Here is a 20,958-nt window from a genome sequence, read left to right as displayed (position 1 = left end):
AGTTAAACACCAACTGGTGTTTCTAGGATGTTATGTCACAGGAAGTAAAGTGCTGGTATTCACATAATTTTGATCACAAAGGCAAAATAGAGTTTGCACACATTTGGAGGGTTATTTCCAAGGAACCACTATGACAAACAAACCCACCTCTGTACTCACATCCCTGATCCTGGGGCAGTTCCGACTGGTATTAGGTGGCAATGAGGCAGAGTCAAAGGCAGGACTTTGCTCTTGTATGTATATGTGATTCCAGGCAAGTGTGAGAACTTGTGGGGGTACTATTGGTCTGGGGTTCCCCCTGGAACTAGCTATTGCTCAGAGTAAGTGAGTCGGTCCACATAAAATAATGACTTTGCTTTAAAGGAAATAAGAAATAATTATTCTGAGTCAAATACCAGTGACTATCACCTGGGAACACGATTCAAGTTACCATGAATGACATGTTTGTTCCATGATCCATGTTCATGGAGGAGGTTATATGAACTTTTATAGTCACAGAGAAAATCATAAATCAATACATTTACCAATTACACTAGGAGCATCAGGTAGGCAGCTGCAAGGAGGCTGGGAAATCTTCTCTGCAGGTTTCGGATGTCATAGCAGGCTTAGCTTTAGGGCTGGTGGAGGCTCGAGGTCTGCTAAGCTTAGGCATACCTACATTTTAAGAAACTTTATGTATTAGTCCTGAGAATGTTAGGTCATATTCAGAAGTGAAGATAAATGGCTGCTAAGGAGCTTCACATAGCCCCGGGCAATTTGGGCTCTTGACCTACAACATTCCATCTCTCCACAGTCCCTGTCACCAGGCTAACACCCTCTCAAATCCAGAAAAGCAGTCCTTCTTGCTAATCATGGTTCTGTTCCAGACTAGACATCAGCTGGCCAGTGGTGCAGTCTTCCAAGACCGTGGCTGCTGTTGTAAAGCCAGGTACAAAATGGAACTAGGCCAAACCCGTTGGTTTCAGACATAAAGGACCAAGTGGACCTGCTGTTCATCCCAGATGCACTGCCACCTAGATCTTCATGATATATGGCCCAATAAAATTCCCACTTGCCAGGGCCATTGCAATCTGGTCAGCTTGTGACCCTGATTGCAACAGGCCCATATAAGGATCGAAAGAGCACCCCCTCCCCAAGAAGTCAAAATTACCCTACTTTTAAAATAAAGTATGCCCCTTTCTTCCCTTAGTCTTTATTTATTTTGGTGCTGGGGATTTAACCCAGGGATATTTTATCACTGAGCCACCTCTTGAGCCCTTTTTTAATCATTTAAAAAATTTTTTATAAATATTTTTTTTATTTGTTCTAATTAGTCATACATGACAGTAGAATGCATTTTGACACATCATATATAAATGGAGTAAGTCTTCTCATTTGTCTGGTTGTACATGATGTAGAATTACACAGGTCATATAATCATATATGCACATAGGGTGGTAATGTCTAATTAATTTTTTTAAATTTTGAGACAGGATCTTACTAAATTGCTGAGACCTTGAACTTGCGATCATCCTGTCTCAGGCCCCTGAGTTGCTGGGATTACAGGCGTGTGCCACCGTGGCTGGCCCCTTATTCTTGAAAAGTTAAGTGTCCTAGTAAGTTTGTTATAGTAAATTAATTGTACTGTGGGGAGAAACTGAGCTGAGAGTTATTTCTCCCAATTTCTCCTTTTTTTGCATAATAGGCTCTTGATTTTGTTATTGATCCCATGACTCCAAGAGGGAAAAGAACCTAGTTTGGGTGAAAATTTTGTATCATCACAACCTGATGTGGTGGTACACACCTGCAATCCCAGCTACTAGGGAGGTGGAGGCAGGTGCATTGTGAAAGGACACTCACAGAATCCACGCAAAGTCCAAAGACCATGCCACACACCAGAATCTCACTCAAGAGACTTATTGTCAGTAGCACGAGGCAAACCGACAAGGCTGTCCTTCGAGGACAGCAGTGGCATATGGACACTCAAAGAGCAGCTTTGTGGCCCACAAAAGGAATTTCATAAGCTGCTTAGGAGTTTAAGCTGGGGTGGGTTGATCGTTTCGCAGGGACGTGTTCTCATGGGAAGTTAAGCAGCACTGCCTCAGAATCGAAACTTTGGGGCTTCTAGATGCAATGGCTCCCAACCTGAAATGGCGAATCTGATCACAATATTGATCCGATGCCAATACAGTGCAAGTTTGATGTTGGGCAACTTAGTGAGACCTTGTCTCAATATAGAAAAAAGGGCTGGGGGATGTGGCTCAGTGGTAGAGGTCTTGCATGAAGCCCTTGGTTCAATCCTCAGTTCCACCAAAAAAATAAAAATAAAAATAAATTGATGGCATCCCCATGTTCTAGTGAGGCAAGGTCAGGCATTCTGCGGGATCTTTACACAGACACAGCTTCTTCAGGTCAGGGTCGGCAGACTCGGGCACTCTGCCTTCCCTACCCACTGGAATCACCGCAAAGAGCAACTGTTGGAGTGGGAAACAGGAAGTCGATGCCTCTGGAGTACTTATTATCAGGACAGGTTTTCTGCTGTCTGCCAAGAAATGGGGAAGACACTTGGGGAAGGGAGAGGTTGACATCACTGTTGAACCCCCACACAAAGAAAAGACCACCAACTCCAAATTTAAATCAAATTAAAGCAAGCTTGTATTTGTGCACACAAAGAGAGCTGATCAACGGCTGTCTCTCCTAACTCGGGCTAGAGACCAGTCCCCCAACTCTCCAGAAACAAGGTTTTATAGCACAAAAAGTTGCAAAGAGAGGTGTCTTGAGAACTTACAGCTAACAGAATTTTGACAAGCATAATATAAAGGCAGATAGCAGATTAATGATCTACATGGCATGATATTTTAAGGTAGGGAGTTAATTCAGATCACAACATCAGAATTTATGAGGTGCCACTGAGGTTTCAGAGAGGGTTGTTATCTGGTCAGGGAAAGCCAGACATGGGTGAGTTCAAGGCAGTAATTTATAGTAAAACAGAAATTAACTTTTCATGACTTTGTGACAAGATGGCTCCCAATCTTAAGATGGAATTAGGCTGGGTTCATCATACACAGCCTTCATGAATTACGTGGGTACAGAATGCCTCATCAAGACAATGTGACTGCCTAGAGCACCTGCTCAGGTGCACCCTTGCTTTGAGGCACTTAACCGCAATTGTGACTGGTTATTTGGGTGACAATTCCTGCAACTCCATGTTCCAGGCATGTCTTGTTAGTTACAGCTATCTCCATTGTACCTGGTGTCTCAGTATTGGCTGAAGGAAAGGCAAAATTCTGTATTTTACACACACACACACACACACACACACACACGGTGTAAGAATGAAGAAATGCACAGGGACATTGACAACAAATTTTAAGAATGAAAAATTCTGTGGAAAGGTGGTTTACTCCTCAAGGATGTTCAGGGGTCTTTAATTGCATTGATGATGTTTTACTTCGTGTGATGTCCACTGCTCAGTTGTGCCAGGGTGGTGGGTAGGTTGCTGAAAGTGCCCCAGGATGGTGTGCAAGATGTACGACTTTCTGTGGAAACTTACAAGAGACCAGTGACTGCTTCAAGAAGAGTTCAGTGGCGACCAGCTGAAAAGATACCACCTCTGTCCCTCAAGGCATTTTTGTCCCATGGTGGCCTTCATTACATTGTCTTAGAAATGTTATTTAAGTCTTTAAATTTTTTATTACTACTTAACTTTTCAAGAGTTTGTGCTTCATGTTCCTGATCATTTTTCAAACTCTTGAAGATAAACTCTCCCTACTCCCAAAGAGCCTGGCACAGTGCTAGGGATACACTTCCTCTGATAACATCCCAGAACATATACTTCCTGGGATCCAAACCTGTGTGTGTCCCCTTCCACACCATCTCTAAGCTTGGGGCAGGACTTGCTTTGGCCAACGGGAGGCAAGCAGAGGCCAATGGATGGTGAGAGACAATGAGGAGAGTAGTCTCCACCTTTTTGATCATCTCTGCAAAGACCCCAGATACATAGGTGAGGCCATCTTAGATCCTCCTGCAAGCCCATTGGCTAAATGCACCTGCATGAGTAAGCTTTTTACTTCCTTCTGAAAGAATGTTTCCCTTGTTTTTCTCTTAATGAATGTGAAGGTAGAACTTCTATGGTCATCTTTTGACCATAAGGGGAGATTTTGGAGAATAAAACCAGCACACTGAGGATGGAAAAATAAAGAGAAGAACATTATGGGCCCTTGATGACACAAAGCTGCTGAATTAACCCACCCTGGAGCTGGATGAGTTCTGTCTTCATACAGTACAGTAGTATATTTCCTCATTGTTTAAGTTCTTTGATTTTTTTTTAATTACTTACAGCTGTAGGCATTCTAACTGATACATTCATTAACCATCTCCTCCAGGACAAGTACAAAATCTGAAATGCCTTGCATAGAATAGAAAAGGTGTTCTGCCTTCTTTATCACTGATGAGAAAGTACAAGAAGATTTTGTGGTAGAGACTGCTTACCCAAAAACCATTATCCCTTCCCTCCTTGGTAACAGAACTCCAAATATGAGCTGGGCCTCTTACTGTCTGGAACAAAAGACTGTATTTTCCTACTGTCTGTAGAGACTATGTCGGAGGAGCTGTAAGCCCAAGTGCTGTGTGGGAGGGCCGCCTGCTTCCCAGGAGCTGACTCAGCTGGAAGGAACTTTTTTAAAACATGGTGCCCTTCTCCCTTTCATTTTTCTTCTCCCAACTTTGCTTCTCTGGCTAGAGTTCCAGCTGCCATCTTAAGTCATGAGCTGACCTTGAAGATGGAAGTCAAGAGCTAAGATGAGAAGACAGAAGCCTGGGGTCCTGATGACCGAGCGGAGCCACCCCAGCGTCTCTAGATTGCCTAGCTTCAGCTGTCTTTTCAGAGAGAAAAATAAACCTCAATTTTTTCATCAGACACTTTTATTTTGGAGTTTGCTCCTATATTCAACGAAGTAAAATCCCAATGAAAGGTCTCTTAACCAACTTTCTTTTTAAAATAGTGAAGACCAGGGGGTAAGAGAATAGGGAGAGTATGAATAATGGGGAACACCCACCTAAGGATTAAGCAGGTCCTCCTGGCTTTCCAGTCCTCTGAAGCAACATTTGGAAGTAAGCAGGTTGGTTCTTTGGTTGGAGTTCTAGAAGGCAAGTAATAGAATCCATCTCTGGTTAGCTGAAGTGGAGGGAAGTTTATCAGATGGACATCAGGGTCTCTGAATTGGCAGGAGGCCAGAGAACCAGCCTGGGAATAGTTGGGAGTCGGAGCAACTCGGAAGTCTGGAAGTCGGAAGCCTCCAGCCTAGCAGCAAGAACAGCCTGCTCAGGTCACTGCTACTGCTGCTTGCCCTGCCATCCCTGCTGTCACCGCATGACCTCACTCATGCTCTTCACTATCATTCAGTATCCCGTGTCTCAGGAGAGACTACATGATCTAGGGAGAGGTGACTTTTAAAAGAGAGCCAGAGTGTTATTATGATAGAGAAATGGAAACCACAACCCAAAAGTGCCACGTGAATCTGATCTAACAAGCCCAGGTCAGCAGGAAAGGGGACCGGCTGCAGCTCAGTGTCAAGGGTCCAGTCCTCTCCTCTCCATGAAAGCTAGCCCTTGCGTTTAATCTCTCAGTCTTCTTTATGGTCCTTTTTTATTCTGATCTCATGACTTTCTGTTCTTATTTTTCCTTTGCTCTTTGAAGAAGTATTGAGCAGGAAAATTAGGAGGGATGGTAGAGAACATCTATTCCTACCTCTGTGTTTTTCCTAGTAAAGGTTCCTCCAGATCTTGACTTCTATTTTTTTTTCTTCTTTTCCTTTCATCTGGTGATGGAACCCAGGGCCTCATGCACTTGGCTAGGCAAGTGCTCTGTCACTGAGCTACACCATCAGCCCTTGATTTGCATGTTTATGACTCTAGTCAGTACTGACTTCAGATTATGTCTTGTTTATCCTGGTGTTTAACCCTCAGTTATACATGATTCTTAATATTTTAGGCTTTGTGTCTTCCCAACTTTCATGTTGAAGTCCTTCACTCCCAAACTTCAAAATGCAACCTTATTTGGAAGTAAGGTCTTTGCACATGAGTTAAAGTGAGTTCATGTTGGATTAGGATATCACTTTATTCTAGTATGAGTGATGTCCTTATAAGAAGGGGAATTTGGACATAAAGATGTGCACACAGGGAGAACATCATGTGAAAAATGAAGGTAGAGATCCCGATGATTCTTCTACAAGCCCAGGAATGACCTCCAGAAGCTAGGGAAAAAGCATAAAACCAATTCTTCTTCACAGCCCTAAGAGAATCAACTTTGATCTTGAACTTCCAGCTTCCACAACTGTGAGACAATACATCTCTATTGTTTACTGGCAGTGTGCAGCACTTTGTTATGGCAGCCTTAGCAAACTCAGATGATAACCCTCTCAGGTAAAAGCCCTGATTTTTTACTCTTCTTTATTCCTCTTCATGAATCATAATCCTCTCTGGTGGGCTGCAGGACTTTGAAACTGCTCTTCCTTGTTATAGTCTACTTTACTCCAGATCTTAAGGATTGTTTGGAAATCTCTCTCACTCCACTCAGAGCATGCCGGAAACCTTCCCATTTTTTGCTCCAACTCGTTCCCATTCCTTCACCTGCCTTTGGCTCTACTGAAAGCAAATGATGGCCACAGACTCATTTGCTATAGCAAGCTCTGAATAAATAGCCTCTGCTCTCTTTTTTCTGGGCATCAGACGCTGGGGATTGAACCCAGCAATTCAGTTAAGGGGCACTTTACCACTGAATGACATCTCCAGTCCTTTTTATTTTTTTGAGACACAGTCTTGCTAAGTGGCTGAGACTGGCCTCAAACTTTCAATCCTCCTGCCTCAGCCTTCAAAGTAGCTGGGATTACAGGCAAGTGCCACTGAGCCTGGCCTCTGTTCTCATTTGGGTGGTTTTTGTTTATCTTCACAGAATGAATAATCTATGATGAAAAAGATATACTTTTTCTAGTGGGTTTCTAACGTAGTGGAATGGTAGCCTAGAGCTGCCACGGCTACTGTCCTGGGATAGCCTTTCCAATAACAATGGCAGCAAAGAAACAAATGAAGTAGAAGACAGAAGGACGAGTAGTTTAAAATCTCAGCTCCACCTGAGACTGAAATGAGCTCTTCCTCTGGGTTTTCAGTCTCTTTTTTTTTTTTAAGAGAGAGAATTTTAATATTTATAGTTTTCGGCGGATGCAACATCTTTGTTTGTATGTGGTGCTGAGGATCGAACCCAGGCTGCACGCATGCCAGGCAAGCGTGCTACCGCTTGAGCCACATCCCCAGCCCGGTTTTCAGTCTCTTAAGCCAATGAATCCTTGTCTTGAACATGCTCGTTTATGTGGCTTGCAACTAAAAGAACCCTAACCAATAAACTCTCTCTCTCTCTCTTTTTTTTTTCTTTTTGTTTTAGTACCAGGGATTGAACTCTGGGACACCTAACCACTGAGCTACACTTCCATCCCTATTTTGTATTTTATTTAGAAACAGGGTCTCATGAGTTGCTTAGTGCCTTGCCGTTGCTGAGACTGGCTTTGACCTCTCGATCCTCCTGCTTCAGCCTCCCCAGCCACTGGGATTACAGGCATGCACCACCGTGCCGGGCAATAAACTCTCTTTCTGAATGCTCCACACCTAGGCCCCACACCCTCACTTCCCTTAAAATATGAAGCCAGATCTCCTTTTACTCTCAGGTGGAGATGGAGGATTGGGAAACATTGATGCTTTGGAAACAAGTGAGAAAGTGAACTCCGGCCTACAGAAGTTCAGTGGGCACCTGGTGATGCTCTTGCTGGCCCAGGCACTTGTGCGATTTGCAGCGGTAACCCAAAGTTAGGTCTGAAATTACAGCTTTTTAGTTCACATTTGCATGCTCAGCCACTGTTTTCCAAAGCAGGACATGTCAGAGTGGCTGGACCTGACAAGTTTCCTGCCTTGGCATCATGCCATATTGAAACCAGCCCTCCTCACAGAACTACAAACCCATCTGTTGATCTTGGTTTCCAACCTTATTGCCCATCTCTTGGTAAATTCACCATTGTCAGGGTACTCGATATCACCCAGAAAAACTTTCTGATTTTCCAATCTTGGGAGTTTTGTTTTCTTCCTCCCCAAAGGGCTCTGGGCTTCTAGACCAATTGGTCTATTCCCTCTTCAGGGCTGTCCATACCAGAGAATCTCAAGGAGATGTTCAGGTTTTTCTTTTTCTTTTTGGGGGGTACTGGGGATTGAACTCAGGGGCACTCAACCACTGAGCCACATCCCTAGCCCCCCTTTTTTGTATTTTATTTAGAGATAGGGTCTCCCTGAATTGCTTAGGGCCTTGCTAAATTGCTGAGGCTGGCTTTGAACTCGTGATACTCTTGCCTCAGCCTCCTGTACTGCTGGGATAACAGGCATGCCTGACCTCAAGATGTTCAGTTTTTATTAAGAATGTTGTTAAAGACTGTTCAAATTGTGTATGCACAGGATGGTCAGTCAGCGTAGCCACAGGAGAAAACACAGGAAAGGTTCATAGAAAAGAAAGTTTATACTTACCGATTTTAGAAAGGGGGTTACCACATGCCATTTGGGGGCATGGGAGACAACACCAAGGTGAAGACTGGAATGAAGGAAGAGCCTGGACCATGACCTTTACTGAAATTTCTGAGGGAAAGGCAAGGCAGGGCAGGACAGGGTTGGGTAGCTGGTTTAGGATTGGCCAGTTGGAATAATCTCTATGGGCTCTAAACTACAGGAATGGGCTGGTACTAGGGCCTGGGATGATTGAGGAATAGCACCTACAGGAGGGCTGATGCAGACTGGTTTGTTTGTATATCAAAGGCCCTCTCCTATTCCTATAAATTGGCTAGCCCCAGGAGGAACAGTTTCTTTTTTGGCCAGAAAGACTTTTTGAGATAAATCAAAATATACAGAAAATAAAAAATATAAACAAAGCATCAAGTAACAAAACCTTCCCTTCCTTGCAGGACAAAAGCATGCCTTACAATGTGCATATCAGAAGTATCCACTAAAGTAATTTTGCAGAATACAAAAACTTTGCTCCTACATGTTTTTATTTCTGCTTTACTCAGAGAAGTAGCTTCTGTGGTTTAAAAACAGTAGAAGGAAGAAAAGGCTCTGCTTCTCCATTACTGCACTGTGAGCAGTCTCTGCTCTCCAGGCTGGTCTTTGTTTTCGGTTCCCAGCCTCTGTACCTTTGTAAGTGCTCTCTGATACCTTTTCTCTGCCACTTTTGAATTTCTACTTTTCTTTTAAGGGTCAATTCAAGACCATGCGACTGACAAAATAATTATATAGTAATTTGCTTTCTTATTTTTATAAAAATTAGTCTTCTAACTAGTGTACATTCTTTGAGGCAGGAACCATCTTTCTTTGTATAGTCCTTAGCACTTAGCATTCAGAAACAACTAGTGAGCAAGAGACTTAATGGATAATCAAATAAGTTTTATAAAAAGTGCTTTTAATACTTGAATTTTCATATAAGTTAATGCAACATGAAAGATTAAATCTGAAGTCTATAAAGATTGTTCTTACGTATATCATTAATCTTTTAATTTTAAATATTTCATCATATAAATATTTTGAAAGCTAGATTTTATTTGTTTAACAATTAAAAACAACAATAGTCTTTTATACATTTCTAAAATTACTATTCAGAAATTTTAAATTTAACTTTAACATTTAAAAAATATTTTTAATTCTCTACCCAAAACTTAAAATACAAAAATCATATTACCTTTATTATCCAATATCATAAATTTTCTAATTACTTTTTTACTTTCCCAAGAGAATATGCATGCATCAGAAATACATTTTAAAAGTAATTTCATCTTGTCAAAAGGTCAAATGATTTAAAATATGGCTTAATTTAATGTTGTTGTTTTTTCTGTTGCTATTAAGGTGACTACATAGTTTGATAGTGTAAATTTAAAAAGCTTTTTTTGGTATCTATAAACATTGTCTGCTTAACCATCTTCCTACTGCAGAAGAGCATCAAGCTCTGTAAGTCAGCAGTACTGTGCCCCAGTACTTCCCCACAGTAGTTGCTTCTGATTCTATTTTAAGAACAAAACAAATCAATCCTAGTTCAACTACTTTATGTGGCTTCTTTCTTTTTTAGCTCCTTGACTTCTTTAGAGAGAACTTCCATTTAACTTTCTCCCATTTCTAAGTAGCTGACTGAGTAGTTTTCAATCAAGTCCAAAAAGTTATTTTGTGTTGGGCATAGTGGTGCATACCTGTGATCCCAGCTATTTGGGAGGCTAAGACAGGAGGATCCCAAGTTCAAGGTCAGCTTGGGAAATTTAGTGAGAGCCTCAGCAACTTAGCAAGGCTAATGTCTCAAATTAAAATAAAAAATGGGCTAGGGATGTAGCTCAGTGGTAAAGTACTGAGGGGACATCTGCAGGAGAAGGGGCTTTTTGAGCTCCCAGACCTTCATTTTGCTTAGTGGTTCACTTGGAAAAATGAAAGTTAAGCAATGTGGCATCCTTTCCCCAACTAGTTTCTGTTAAGTAGATAACACACACACATGCACCTAGTATAAACAATTCAGGAATATATGTGTATATTCTTGAAATGACATGCAATGTATAGCTATATATCAGAGACTTTTAAGATAAATATAAAATGTAATTCTTTTGCTGACTTTCCTTTAATAACATATGAAAAAACTAAATTCTTATTTCAAGATCTGAAATGCAAGACTGCTTTTCCATCTCTTCAGCTCCTAATAAGCACTGAGAAGCAATTTGCATCAATTCACCACCTACTCCTTGGCATCCCCAATTCCTCCAGCAGTTATTGCGAAGGTGGCTTCATTTTCAGGCATCTCAGGGCTAACAGAATACAAGGGAACAGAAGTTTATAAAAAGCTTTACTTCTATAAATACTATATTCATGTCACAGGCATCCTGCTCCTATCAGTCTGAGTCTCCTGAGACTTCACAGTCAGTACAGCTAAATGTGGACTACAGAATTTACCTAAAAGTATTATCCACCTTCACAAACATTTGTTAACCAACTTCTACGCGTAAGGTTCTGAATGTCAAGAAAAATTATCCCAAACTTGGAAATAAGCAAAAGGGGTAACTGAGTGTTCTTTCAGTGTAGAGTCAGGCATTGCCTAGATGGGCCTGAGGGGCCTGATTCTATAGGAGTGAGTATGTACCATTTACTGATTAGGCTAATGTAGGGGAAAACTGTAAAAGACTTTGAAATGTTTTTGTTTTGTTTTGTTTGAAGGGTAGAGAATAGGCAGTGTAGTTTTGAGCAATGGATAAGGTTATTTCCCTGAGGAAATAGCAGAAGTGTCTCCTCTGAAGATAGCTACAGATAAGGTAGGTCTTGCTGGACTAAAACTGAAGTTGAGTAAGAAGACCTAAGTGGTCTTACAAAATAAAAAAATTTTTTCCAGTGCTGGGGATGAACCCACAGGGACTGATGCATACTAAGAAAGTGCTCTACCACTGAGCTATATCCCCAGCCCTTTAAATTTTATTTTGAGACTGGGACTCACTAAGTTGCTGCAATGAGTTTTGAACTTTTTGTTCTTTTCTTTTTTTTTGTAGTACTGGGTATTCAACCCAGGGGCACTCTACCAATGAGCTACATCCCCAGACCATTTTTTATTTTAGTTTGAGGCCTTGCTAAGTTGCTGAGGATCTCACTAAATTTCTCAAGCTGACCTTGAACTTGGGATCCTCCTGTCTTAGCCCTCTCAAATAGCTGGGATCACAGGTATGCACCACTGTGCCCAACACAAAATAACTTTTTGGACTTGATTGAAAACCACTCAATAAGCTACTTAGAAATGGCAGAAAGTTAAATGGAAGTTCTCTCTAAAGACAAGGAGCTAAAAAAGAAAGAAGCCACACAAAATAGTTGAACTAGGATTGATTTTTTTTGTTCTTAAAATAGAATCAGAATCAAATACTTCAGAAACTTGACCATCTGTATACCTTTTTATTTTATTGTAGTATTTTTTTAAAAAAAAACTTTGTTCTTACTTTGAATTCAATAGATTTATTTGTTTTTAAAGTTTATTATCTCAAGTATGCTAGGGATTAAAATAAGTGGAACTTTTGCAGGGTGTAGTGGATTATGCCTGTTATCCTAGTGACTGGAGAGACTGAGGCAGGAGGGTTACAAGTTTAAACCAGTCTCAGAACTTAGTGAGACCCTATTTAAAAATATAACATAAAAAAGGTCTGACAGTATAGCTCAGTGTTACCCCTGAAAATCTCCAGTATCACCCCCCCCCCCAAAAAAAAAAAGAAAAGAAAAGTGGGGTTTTTATTTGCTCATTTAAAGGTCTGAAAAAGGGCTGGGGTTGTGGCTCAGCGGTAGAGCACTCTCCTAGCACGTGTAAGGCCCTGGGTTCAATCCTCAGCACCACATAAAAATAAATAAATAAAATAAAGGTATTGTGCCCAACTACAACTAAAAGATAAATGTTAAAAAAAGTTTGAAAGAAAAAAATATATAATTGAGGGGCAGGAGAGCTAAAGCAGAAACTATAGTGATATTCAAGGGAAAGGAGGATTGGGTTAATTCTTTTTCCTTTCTCTTTCTTTCTTTCTTTTAATGTGGTGCTGGGGATTGAACTCATGATCTGGGGCATGCTAGGTAAGTGCTTTTCCCACTGAGCCAAACTCATAGCCCAGATTGGGTTAACTCCTGCACATCTGGAAATTCTTCTGAGAACCCTTTTCTGCCCAATCTTGGAGATTCTTTTTCTCGTTAAGTAAGAAATGCTGGAGAGACTGAGGCAGGAGGGTTACCAGTCTCAGAACTTAGTGAGACCCTATTTAAAAATATAACATAAAAAGGTCTGAGAGTATAGCTCAGTGTTACCCCTGAAAATCTCCAGTATCACCCCCCCAAAAAAAAAAAGAAAAGAATTTTTATTTTATATCTATTTAAAAGTAGTAGTTGAAGCCATAAGAGTAACTATAGTAGATTAACTATAACTAGTCTAAATAGCTACTTCTATTATACTATTTCTCAGCTAAGAAATAGTGTAATGACTTAAAATGCATAGATATTCAGACAGCATAGATTCTAATCCTGGTTCTATCTTTAATTTGTTGTGTGATATGGCATAAATACATTAATTTTTTTCAGTAAGAAAATATTTATCAAGTACCTATTATATCCCTGTGGTAGGCACTTGAGATCTGTAAGTGAAGAAAAGAATAGAGAAAGATCTCTGCCTTTATGGAACTTATATTTGGGGAGGGTTGAGACAGATAACAAATAATGGCACAGGTGTGTTATGTTAGAAAATAAGTGCTATAGGGAAAGAAAAATAGAGTTGAGTGAGGGAGATTAGAAATGTGGGAATTAGGGCTGGGGATGTGGTTCAAGCAGTAGCATGCTTGCCTGGCATGCGCTAGGAGATGGGTTCAATCCTCAGCACCACATAAAAATAATTGTGTCCACTGAAAACTAACAAATAAATATTAAAAAAATTCTCTTTCTTTAAAAAAATGTGGGAATTAGTTTTTTTTTATATTTACTTTTCAGGTGTAGATGGACACAACACAATGCCTTTATTATTATTATTTTTTAATGTGGTGCTGAGGATTGAACCCGGGTCCCGCCCGTGCTAGGCGAGCGCTCTACCGCTGAGCCACAATCCCAGCCCCTCAGTTGCAGTTTTGATCAGTAGGTTAAGACAGGCCTTGTTGAAAAGGCAACATTTGATCAAACCCTTGAAGTAGATGAAGGAGATAAGCAGAGAGGGGACTATGAGGGTGGCATTATCCAGGCAGAAGGCACAAGTACAAAGATTCTAAGGTACAACAGTTCCTGGCATGCTTATTGAACTATAGAGTGCCTGTCCACTGAGGATGAAGCGCAGTGAGCTAGTGGGAGATGGAGAGGAACAGGGCCATCCACAGATTGCTATGCAGACTCCCTAGAGACATGGGCTTTTGTTTTGAGTGGAGATAGGAAGTTACTGATGGGGTTTTAAACACAGGACAGATATGATCCAACAGTTTTACAAAGGTTCACTCTGGCTTCTGTGTTTAAAATAGACTGGAAAGGAGCACTGTTTAACTTCTTGTGGCCTTGGTTACCTCATGTATAAAATGGGGATAATAACTACTACCTCTTAGGGTGGTTGTTATAAATGATGAAATAAAATATAAAAATCACCTGGAGCAAGGCCTAGCACATAGTAGCCACTAAATGTTAGATATCAATATTAGTGTTATCATCTTCTCTATTCAAAGAATTCAAGGAGAATTCATCATAAGAAATTGATAGGGGCCAACAAGAAATGAATACATGATACATAGCTGAGTTTTGATATTTTAAGCTCTGATCTGGTTTTGCTGATTTGAATCAAGTTTATGGGGACTTGACATAACTAATCTCTATGATAATTTACTATAACTATTTTTTATTGAATTTGTAGAGCCCAAACAGCTTCCTAGAACTGTAAGAATGGCAAAAGCTGTTCATACAAATGACTGAACATTTAGCTTAAGTTTATTCATTAGTAAATTCAACAAATAGCTACTGAGTGTCTACAACGTACCAAGTCCCAGGCTAGGTTCTTGGACATTAGTGAATCAGACTCAGTCCCTGTTGTGAGGGAGATGTACAGTGAACAGTGAGTTACAATTCAGGGTGAAAAGTGTTTGGGAAAGTTCTAGGCATAGTATTCTGTCCATGAAATAGACCAAGAAATTTCAGTAACAAGTGGAACTGTCTATTGAATTCAACAAAGAACATTTGTCATATTTAAATATATATATTTTTTGTGCTAAGGCTTAAACCAAGGGCCTTGTGCTTGCTAAACACAAATGCTACCACTGAGCTACACCGATATTTGCAGTGATTTATTTTTATTTATTTATTTATTTATTTAATTTTTTTTTTTTTTTTTTTGGTGCTGGGGATTTAACCCAGAGGTGCTTTACCACTGAGCTATATCCCCAGCCCTTTATATTTCTTGTTTCAAGACAGGCTCTTACTCAGTTGCTGAGGGCCTTGCTAAGCTGCTGAGGCTGACTTCAAACTTGAGATCTTCCTGTCTCAGGCTCCCAAGACACTGGGATTACAAGTGTATACCATCATGTCCTGTGTTTACAGTAAATTTTTAGAGATGCTGGAAGCTCCCTAGAACATAGCTGTATGTATTTTGGTCTTTTATAGGGACAGGTGATGAAAAGCAAGTGCTCTACCACTGAGCACATCAACCAGCCTATAATTCTTAATTAAAGTACAGTGGAAAATAAAGGATATCATATTTAGGATATCCTGTATCACGAGGATTAGGGAAAGGATCTCTGAGAAAGTGATATTTACTGAAACCTGAAAGCAAATGCCATTAATGTACAAAGAGAAAGGAGAGAATATTTTCCCATACTCTACTTCGCTGGCACCGTGCACCCTTTAATTGGAATTGATGTGATTTCATTCTCTACTTCACTTTGAGAGGTCAGAGACCAAATATATGTGTCAACAGAATCCCTGGATCCCTAGGACCTAACACACAGTATAACTTCCCAATCATTGCATAATTTTTTGAAAGGAAACTCAAATATGTAGCATCTGCCAGCAGAATAATTATAGCCTCTCAGGAGCAACAATTCTGTTTAAAACTATATGCACAAAAATCTGATGAAGAATAAGAAAATATTTACCTGTCATAAATCTTGGCAATTCTCAGTTCTCCTCTTCCTTTGCGCAAGCTTATTCTTGTTGTTGAAGCATGAGCCAGAATGTGTCCCCCAATGGGTTTTTTTGGGTCTGCCTGAAAGCTGAATTAATAAAACCTCTATTCAGTCTTCATGACATGAACTATACACATGAGTATTTGCAATTACAAGGCCACCTGTCTGTGTAGTGTGGTAGGAGATGGAGTAGATGTGTATTCTAAACAAGTAGAGGTCTGTTCATAAACAGTGCTGTGGGGCGGGGGTGGAGCTACTATCTACCCTATTACCATCTAGCTCAGATTCCTGAGATTCTTATGATAAATAGCTCATGTTTTGTTTGATTTTTTAAGAAGAAAATACTATTGAAAAAGCACAAATAAAACATTATTCACTGTCAGGATAAACTTGAGATTAAGAAATTTTATTCTTTACAAAATACAAAGACTGTATTTATTTATTCCTTTATTTATCAAAAATATTTCTTAATGGCCCATTAAGTGTCAGGCACTATTCTAGTGTAATGGACAAGAACTACCCAAGCTGTCTCTGTTAAGCTGTGTACGTGAAAGCAGATTGAGAACCTCTTTTGTTCAATAACTGTGTGATGGAACCCTTCAGTGCTGTGCTGGTCATGCATTTGAGAATGATGTTTGGAGTATCTTTTGTCTTTATTATTGTTGCCTAAAGTTTATTTCTCTAAATAAGGATATTTAAGAAATAAGCTCTATGATTCAAGAATTCAAAAAACATAATGAAGGAAGTTATAAATACCATTGAACTCATCTTGAGAAACATAATCATAAGGGACTATTACATGGCAAGAAATGAGTTTCTTAATGACCCTAATGGTAAATCTTTTTAAAAAGCCTAGTTGCAAAAATCCTCAACAAAGTACTAGCAAATTGGATCCAGCAGTATATCAAAAGGAGTATACACCATGATAATGCAGAATATATCCCAGGAATGCAAGGATGGTTCAACACAAGTAATTAGTAATTCATCATATTACTAAAATGTGGAGGGGGCAGAAACTAATATGATCAGCTCAACTGCTGCAGAAGAAAACCTAGAAATCATTAATAAAGAGAACTGAGTGTAAACTAACTAGCTATACTTGACCAAAATAAACTATGATTAATATAATATAATAGCTTTAGCTCTCAGAAAATGTAGTTTTAAGTTAACTCAAATTGTGCTTGCTCCATGATGTTCAAGATTCTTGTTACTCTAAGCTTGAGGCTTGGTGTAGTGAGAATGTGGATGATTGGCATGAGGTTAAATATGTAGGTTATAGGTTGGTGGAAGAAGAAGTTCTTGGGTAAAGGAGTCTGCTGACATAAACTGCTGTTTGATTAAATGGCTCAGAGGTTAAGACCAGAAAATTCCTGGCTGGGATGGATGAAATTGGTTAAGATTCATCAAATATAAAATATGAACAAGAACAGTTAATTTTAAGTGAAACACTATCAAGAAAGTAAATTCAGGGACTGGGGTTGTGTTTCAATGGTAGAGCACTTACATAGCACTGTGGGGCACTGGGTTTGATCCTCAGAACTGCATATAAACAAACAAACAAACAAATAAGGGTACTGTGTTCATCTACAACTAAAAATATTTTTAAAAAATAAAGAAAAGAAGGGGCTAAGGTTGTGGCCCATTGATAGAGCGCTTGCCTTGCACATGTGAGGCACTGGGTTTGATCCTCAGCACCACATAAAATAAATAAATAACTAAAACAAAGGTACTGTGTCCATGTTCAACTAAAAAATTTAAAAAAAATAAAGAAAGAAAGAAAAGAAAGCAAAGCCAGGCAGTGAGGAATCAGAAGTCTGGGCTGCTTTTCCAGCAGCTGCAGGTTCATGAAAGCAATCAAGTATCACAGGAAGATGAAAGAAATGAGGAAGTGAGTTGTCTCCATAATGCTTACAGATTGATGTCACTTTTTTTAGTGGAGTGGCTCTCAACTTTCTGGGTCACTCCTTCCTGTGGGTGGTTCTTCATGGTCTTAAAAGAACCCTGCAAGAGCTGGGGTTGTAGCTCAGTGATGGAGCGCTTGCCTCCTACATGTGAGGCACTGGGTTCCATTCTCAGTACCACATAAAATAAATAAATAAAATAAAGATATTATGTCCACCTACAAGTAAAAAAAAAAAAAATCAATCCCAGCAGCTCGGGAGGCTGAGTCAGGAGAATCGCAAGTTCAAAGCCAGCCTCAGCAATGGCAAGGCGCTCAGCAACTCAGTGAGACCCTGTCTCTCAATAAAATACAAAATGGGCTGGGGTTGTGACTTAGTGTTGAGTGTCCCTGAGTTCACTCTCTGGTACCAAAAAAAAAAAAAAAAAGAGAGAGAGAGAAAGAAATAGAGCCTGTGTTCTATAAAGATGGGCTGTTTTAGGCCCTGATGGTATTCTCAGCTGGGCTCTGGACACTGAACCTGCAAACAATATAATGATTTATGCTTCTGTAATGCACTGTTCATATTCTGTTTTTAGTACTGTTATTCACTTACTTCTTATATTCCTTCTTGCTCCCTCTCTTACTGTCTATCACTAAGTTTCTTAAGAGCAAACCACATTGCATTTAGTGTGTTAGCAACCAGCTACAAGGTTGGTGCTCACAAATGTTTTCTCAGCCTAAGATATCAAATCTACAGAAATTCTAAGAATATTTGACTTCAGAAAAAAATTAGTGCTTTCACAGTAAATAGATAAAAATAAAATTGAGACCAGTTGGAAAGTTCCATTTGAGGAGATAAGAGAAAATAGTCAGGGTTAGGGTTAGCTAAATGGGCAAATGGACAGAAAGAGGTCTTTATTTAATTAATTAATTTGTTTGTTTGTTTTGGGGTACTGGGGATTGAACTCAGGAGTACTTTACCATTGAACTACAACCCCAGCCCTTTTTATTTTTTATTTTGAGACAGAGTCTTGCTAAGTTGCTGAGGCTGGCCTCAAAATAAATGGTTTTCCTCCTGCCTCAGCTTCCTAAGTTGCTGGGATATTACAGAAGTCTCAACAGCTATGTTATTGCTTCTCACAGTCTGTCTCAATTCTACTCAGTGATTCTCCTCCATGGTTAGCTTCACTTCTCTTTCCACAGTTATCTCCTTAAGCCCCCTTTTCATTCTTATCCCTTCACCTAGGATGACACTGCCTGCTACTTCATAAAGAAAACAAAGGCCCTCAGAGGGAAGCTCCCTCAACTTCCTCTTCTTTCTACTCACTGTGAGAAATAGAAAGTGGTGGTCCAATTTCAGAATACAGTTTTTAGCCTTAAATATAAAATTACTGAGGATATAAGAAAATCAGTGTAAGAAGAAATAGAACAAATGGTTACCAGCAGTTAGCATCTGATTGTGACAGATTCACAGCCCCTTGACTACAGGAGGGGAGGGGAAAGGGCCTTCCTGACCAACAAAGATAAACGTCATACATGCCAAAATGCACTCAATCCCAGAAAGGCCTTCCCACCACAAGAGAACAAAATAGGTTGGAATAACTAAAGATATATTTCTTTAAGTAACCTAGGCAAGGTTTGGGAAGATTGTGCATCCCATAGTACTCAGCCAATGAGGACCTGGTAGGGGTATTGTGCTTTAGGGGATAAAATACTGATTGTAACAATTCTGGGTGTAACAATCTTCCAAGACTATCATTAAATTAAAGCCTCACTTTCTCCTTTCCTTTGTCCCTCAGTCCATTCTTTGAGTTTGGACATGTGAATGTGTTTCTCACACCTATCACTGCTATAAGTTGAATCTTAAATGTCTCCCAGAGACCCATATGTTAATAAGGGATTGATCACCAAAGTGGCATCATTAGGAGGTTGTAAAGCCTTTAAGAGGTGGGGCATAATCAGAGGATTTGGGTTCCTGGGGGCATGCCTTTGAAAGCAAACATAAGATTCTGGTTTCTTCCTTTTTCTCATTTTCTTTCTAGCGATAAGACGTGGTTTTGCTTTGCCGTAAACTCCCTGCCATTGACATCTGACATACCCACCAGAGGCCTAAAAGCAATGGGTCTGCCTGATCATGGACTAGAACCTCTAAAACTAAAATAAAATTTTTCTATTTATAAGTTGATTGTCTTAGGTATTTGTTATAGTAATGGAAAGCTAATATTCGGCCTATGTACTCATTTACATTTGCACTCATTTTTCCCTCCTTACCTCTCAAATTTCTTTTTTAAAAATTTTCTTATTTAAGCAAGTCTTCTTATACCTCAGTGCCTTTGCACACACTGTTCTCTCTAAAATGAAAACCTTATTCTACTGGGTTTGCTCATGCAGCTCCTACTCATCCTTCAAGGGCCATTCCTTCTAGGGACCCTTGCCTGATCTTCTGTCCCCTGTGTGGTCTTCTGGCACAGTGTGTATTTCTCTTTTAAAGCGTACTCCATTATTATACTCTCAATCCTTGTTCATCTTCATAACTCCAGTGTCTAAAAAAGTGCCTATAATGTAGAATGTCCTCCATTAACATTGTGGAATAAATTCAGAGAAGATAATTTGGCTCTCCCTGATCTAGGTCTTTCTGGACACATTTGTGACATCTCTTCAAAGAAGCTTTAAATCATGGAACTTTTGAAAAGTACTCTGACAGAAAGGTAAATATAAAAGGAGATTGATCCCCCACCACCATTAAGGTAATTCTCCAACCCCTGGCCATGACAAATAACTTAAAGAAGAGCATGAAGCTGGAGCTTGTAGATGTTCTGTGTTTTTTTCTATGTGAACTACTGTCAGCTGTTACTAGTGTGATGCCCTATGCACAGAAGAGAATAGGTGCTGCTGCTTGTCACCGATTATTACAGGTGAAAGCCTGAACATTAAGAAGGTTATCTCTAAGGGAGATGGACTGTATGGGGAAATAAATTATAGAATTTGCAAAAGGGCTAAGGAAAGCTATAGAAAAGATATTATAGGGATAAAAAGTTATCAAAAATGATAAACTGAGATGTTAATCAAAATAGACTGTGATACAGCATAAAAACCTTAGACTTGCGAGAATTTCAAGTCAATTCAATTTTGTTTGCTCTATCATGGTAGGGTATTTAGGATTCTGTGTAGAATTTATGGCTTTTAATGTTTATTACAGGTCATCAATACTTTGATAATTTAATAAAAAAGAGTTGGATTCTCCTCCAGCAAAATGCATATATGCACACACATAAAATTTTCATTTAAGTTTAGAAGATTCATGAACCTCCCCTATGGTGTACATGAATATTAATCATAATGATAACCAAGAGTTACTGAGTCCTCACTATGTGACAGACA

At 39.6% G+C, this 20,958-nt stretch overlaps 1 protein-coding gene across 2 annotated transcripts in view; it reads right to left on the bottom strand.

The window, feature by feature from the left end:
• Positions 1-9,718: 9,718 nt before the first annotated feature.
• The window catches only part of Dmc1 (DNA meiotic recombinase 1), a 35,917-nt gene continuing 24,677 nt past the window's right edge, over positions 9,719-20,958 (bottom strand). For both annotated transcript variants that reach the window (XM_027931513.2, XM_071609478.1), the window contains 2 exons: positions 15,666-15,782; positions 9,719-10,844 (listed from right to left, as the gene is read on the bottom strand). In XM_027931513.2, coding sequence (XP_027787314.1) covers positions 10,775-10,844; positions 15,666-15,782 — 187 coding nt within the window. In that variant the 3' untranslated portion in view covers positions 9,719-10,774. The remainder of the gene's footprint in view (positions 10,845-15,665; positions 15,783-20,958) is intronic.

The sequence above is a fragment of the Marmota flaviventris genome, chromosome 3 (genome assembly GCF_047511675.1).
Source record: "Marmota flaviventris isolate mMarFla1 chromosome 3, mMarFla1.hap1, whole genome shotgun sequence".
In the NCBI taxonomy this organism is placed as follows: domain Eukaryota; kingdom Metazoa; phylum Chordata; class Mammalia; order Rodentia; family Sciuridae; genus Marmota; species Marmota flaviventris.
This window is presented reverse-complemented; position numbering and strand designations above follow the sequence as displayed.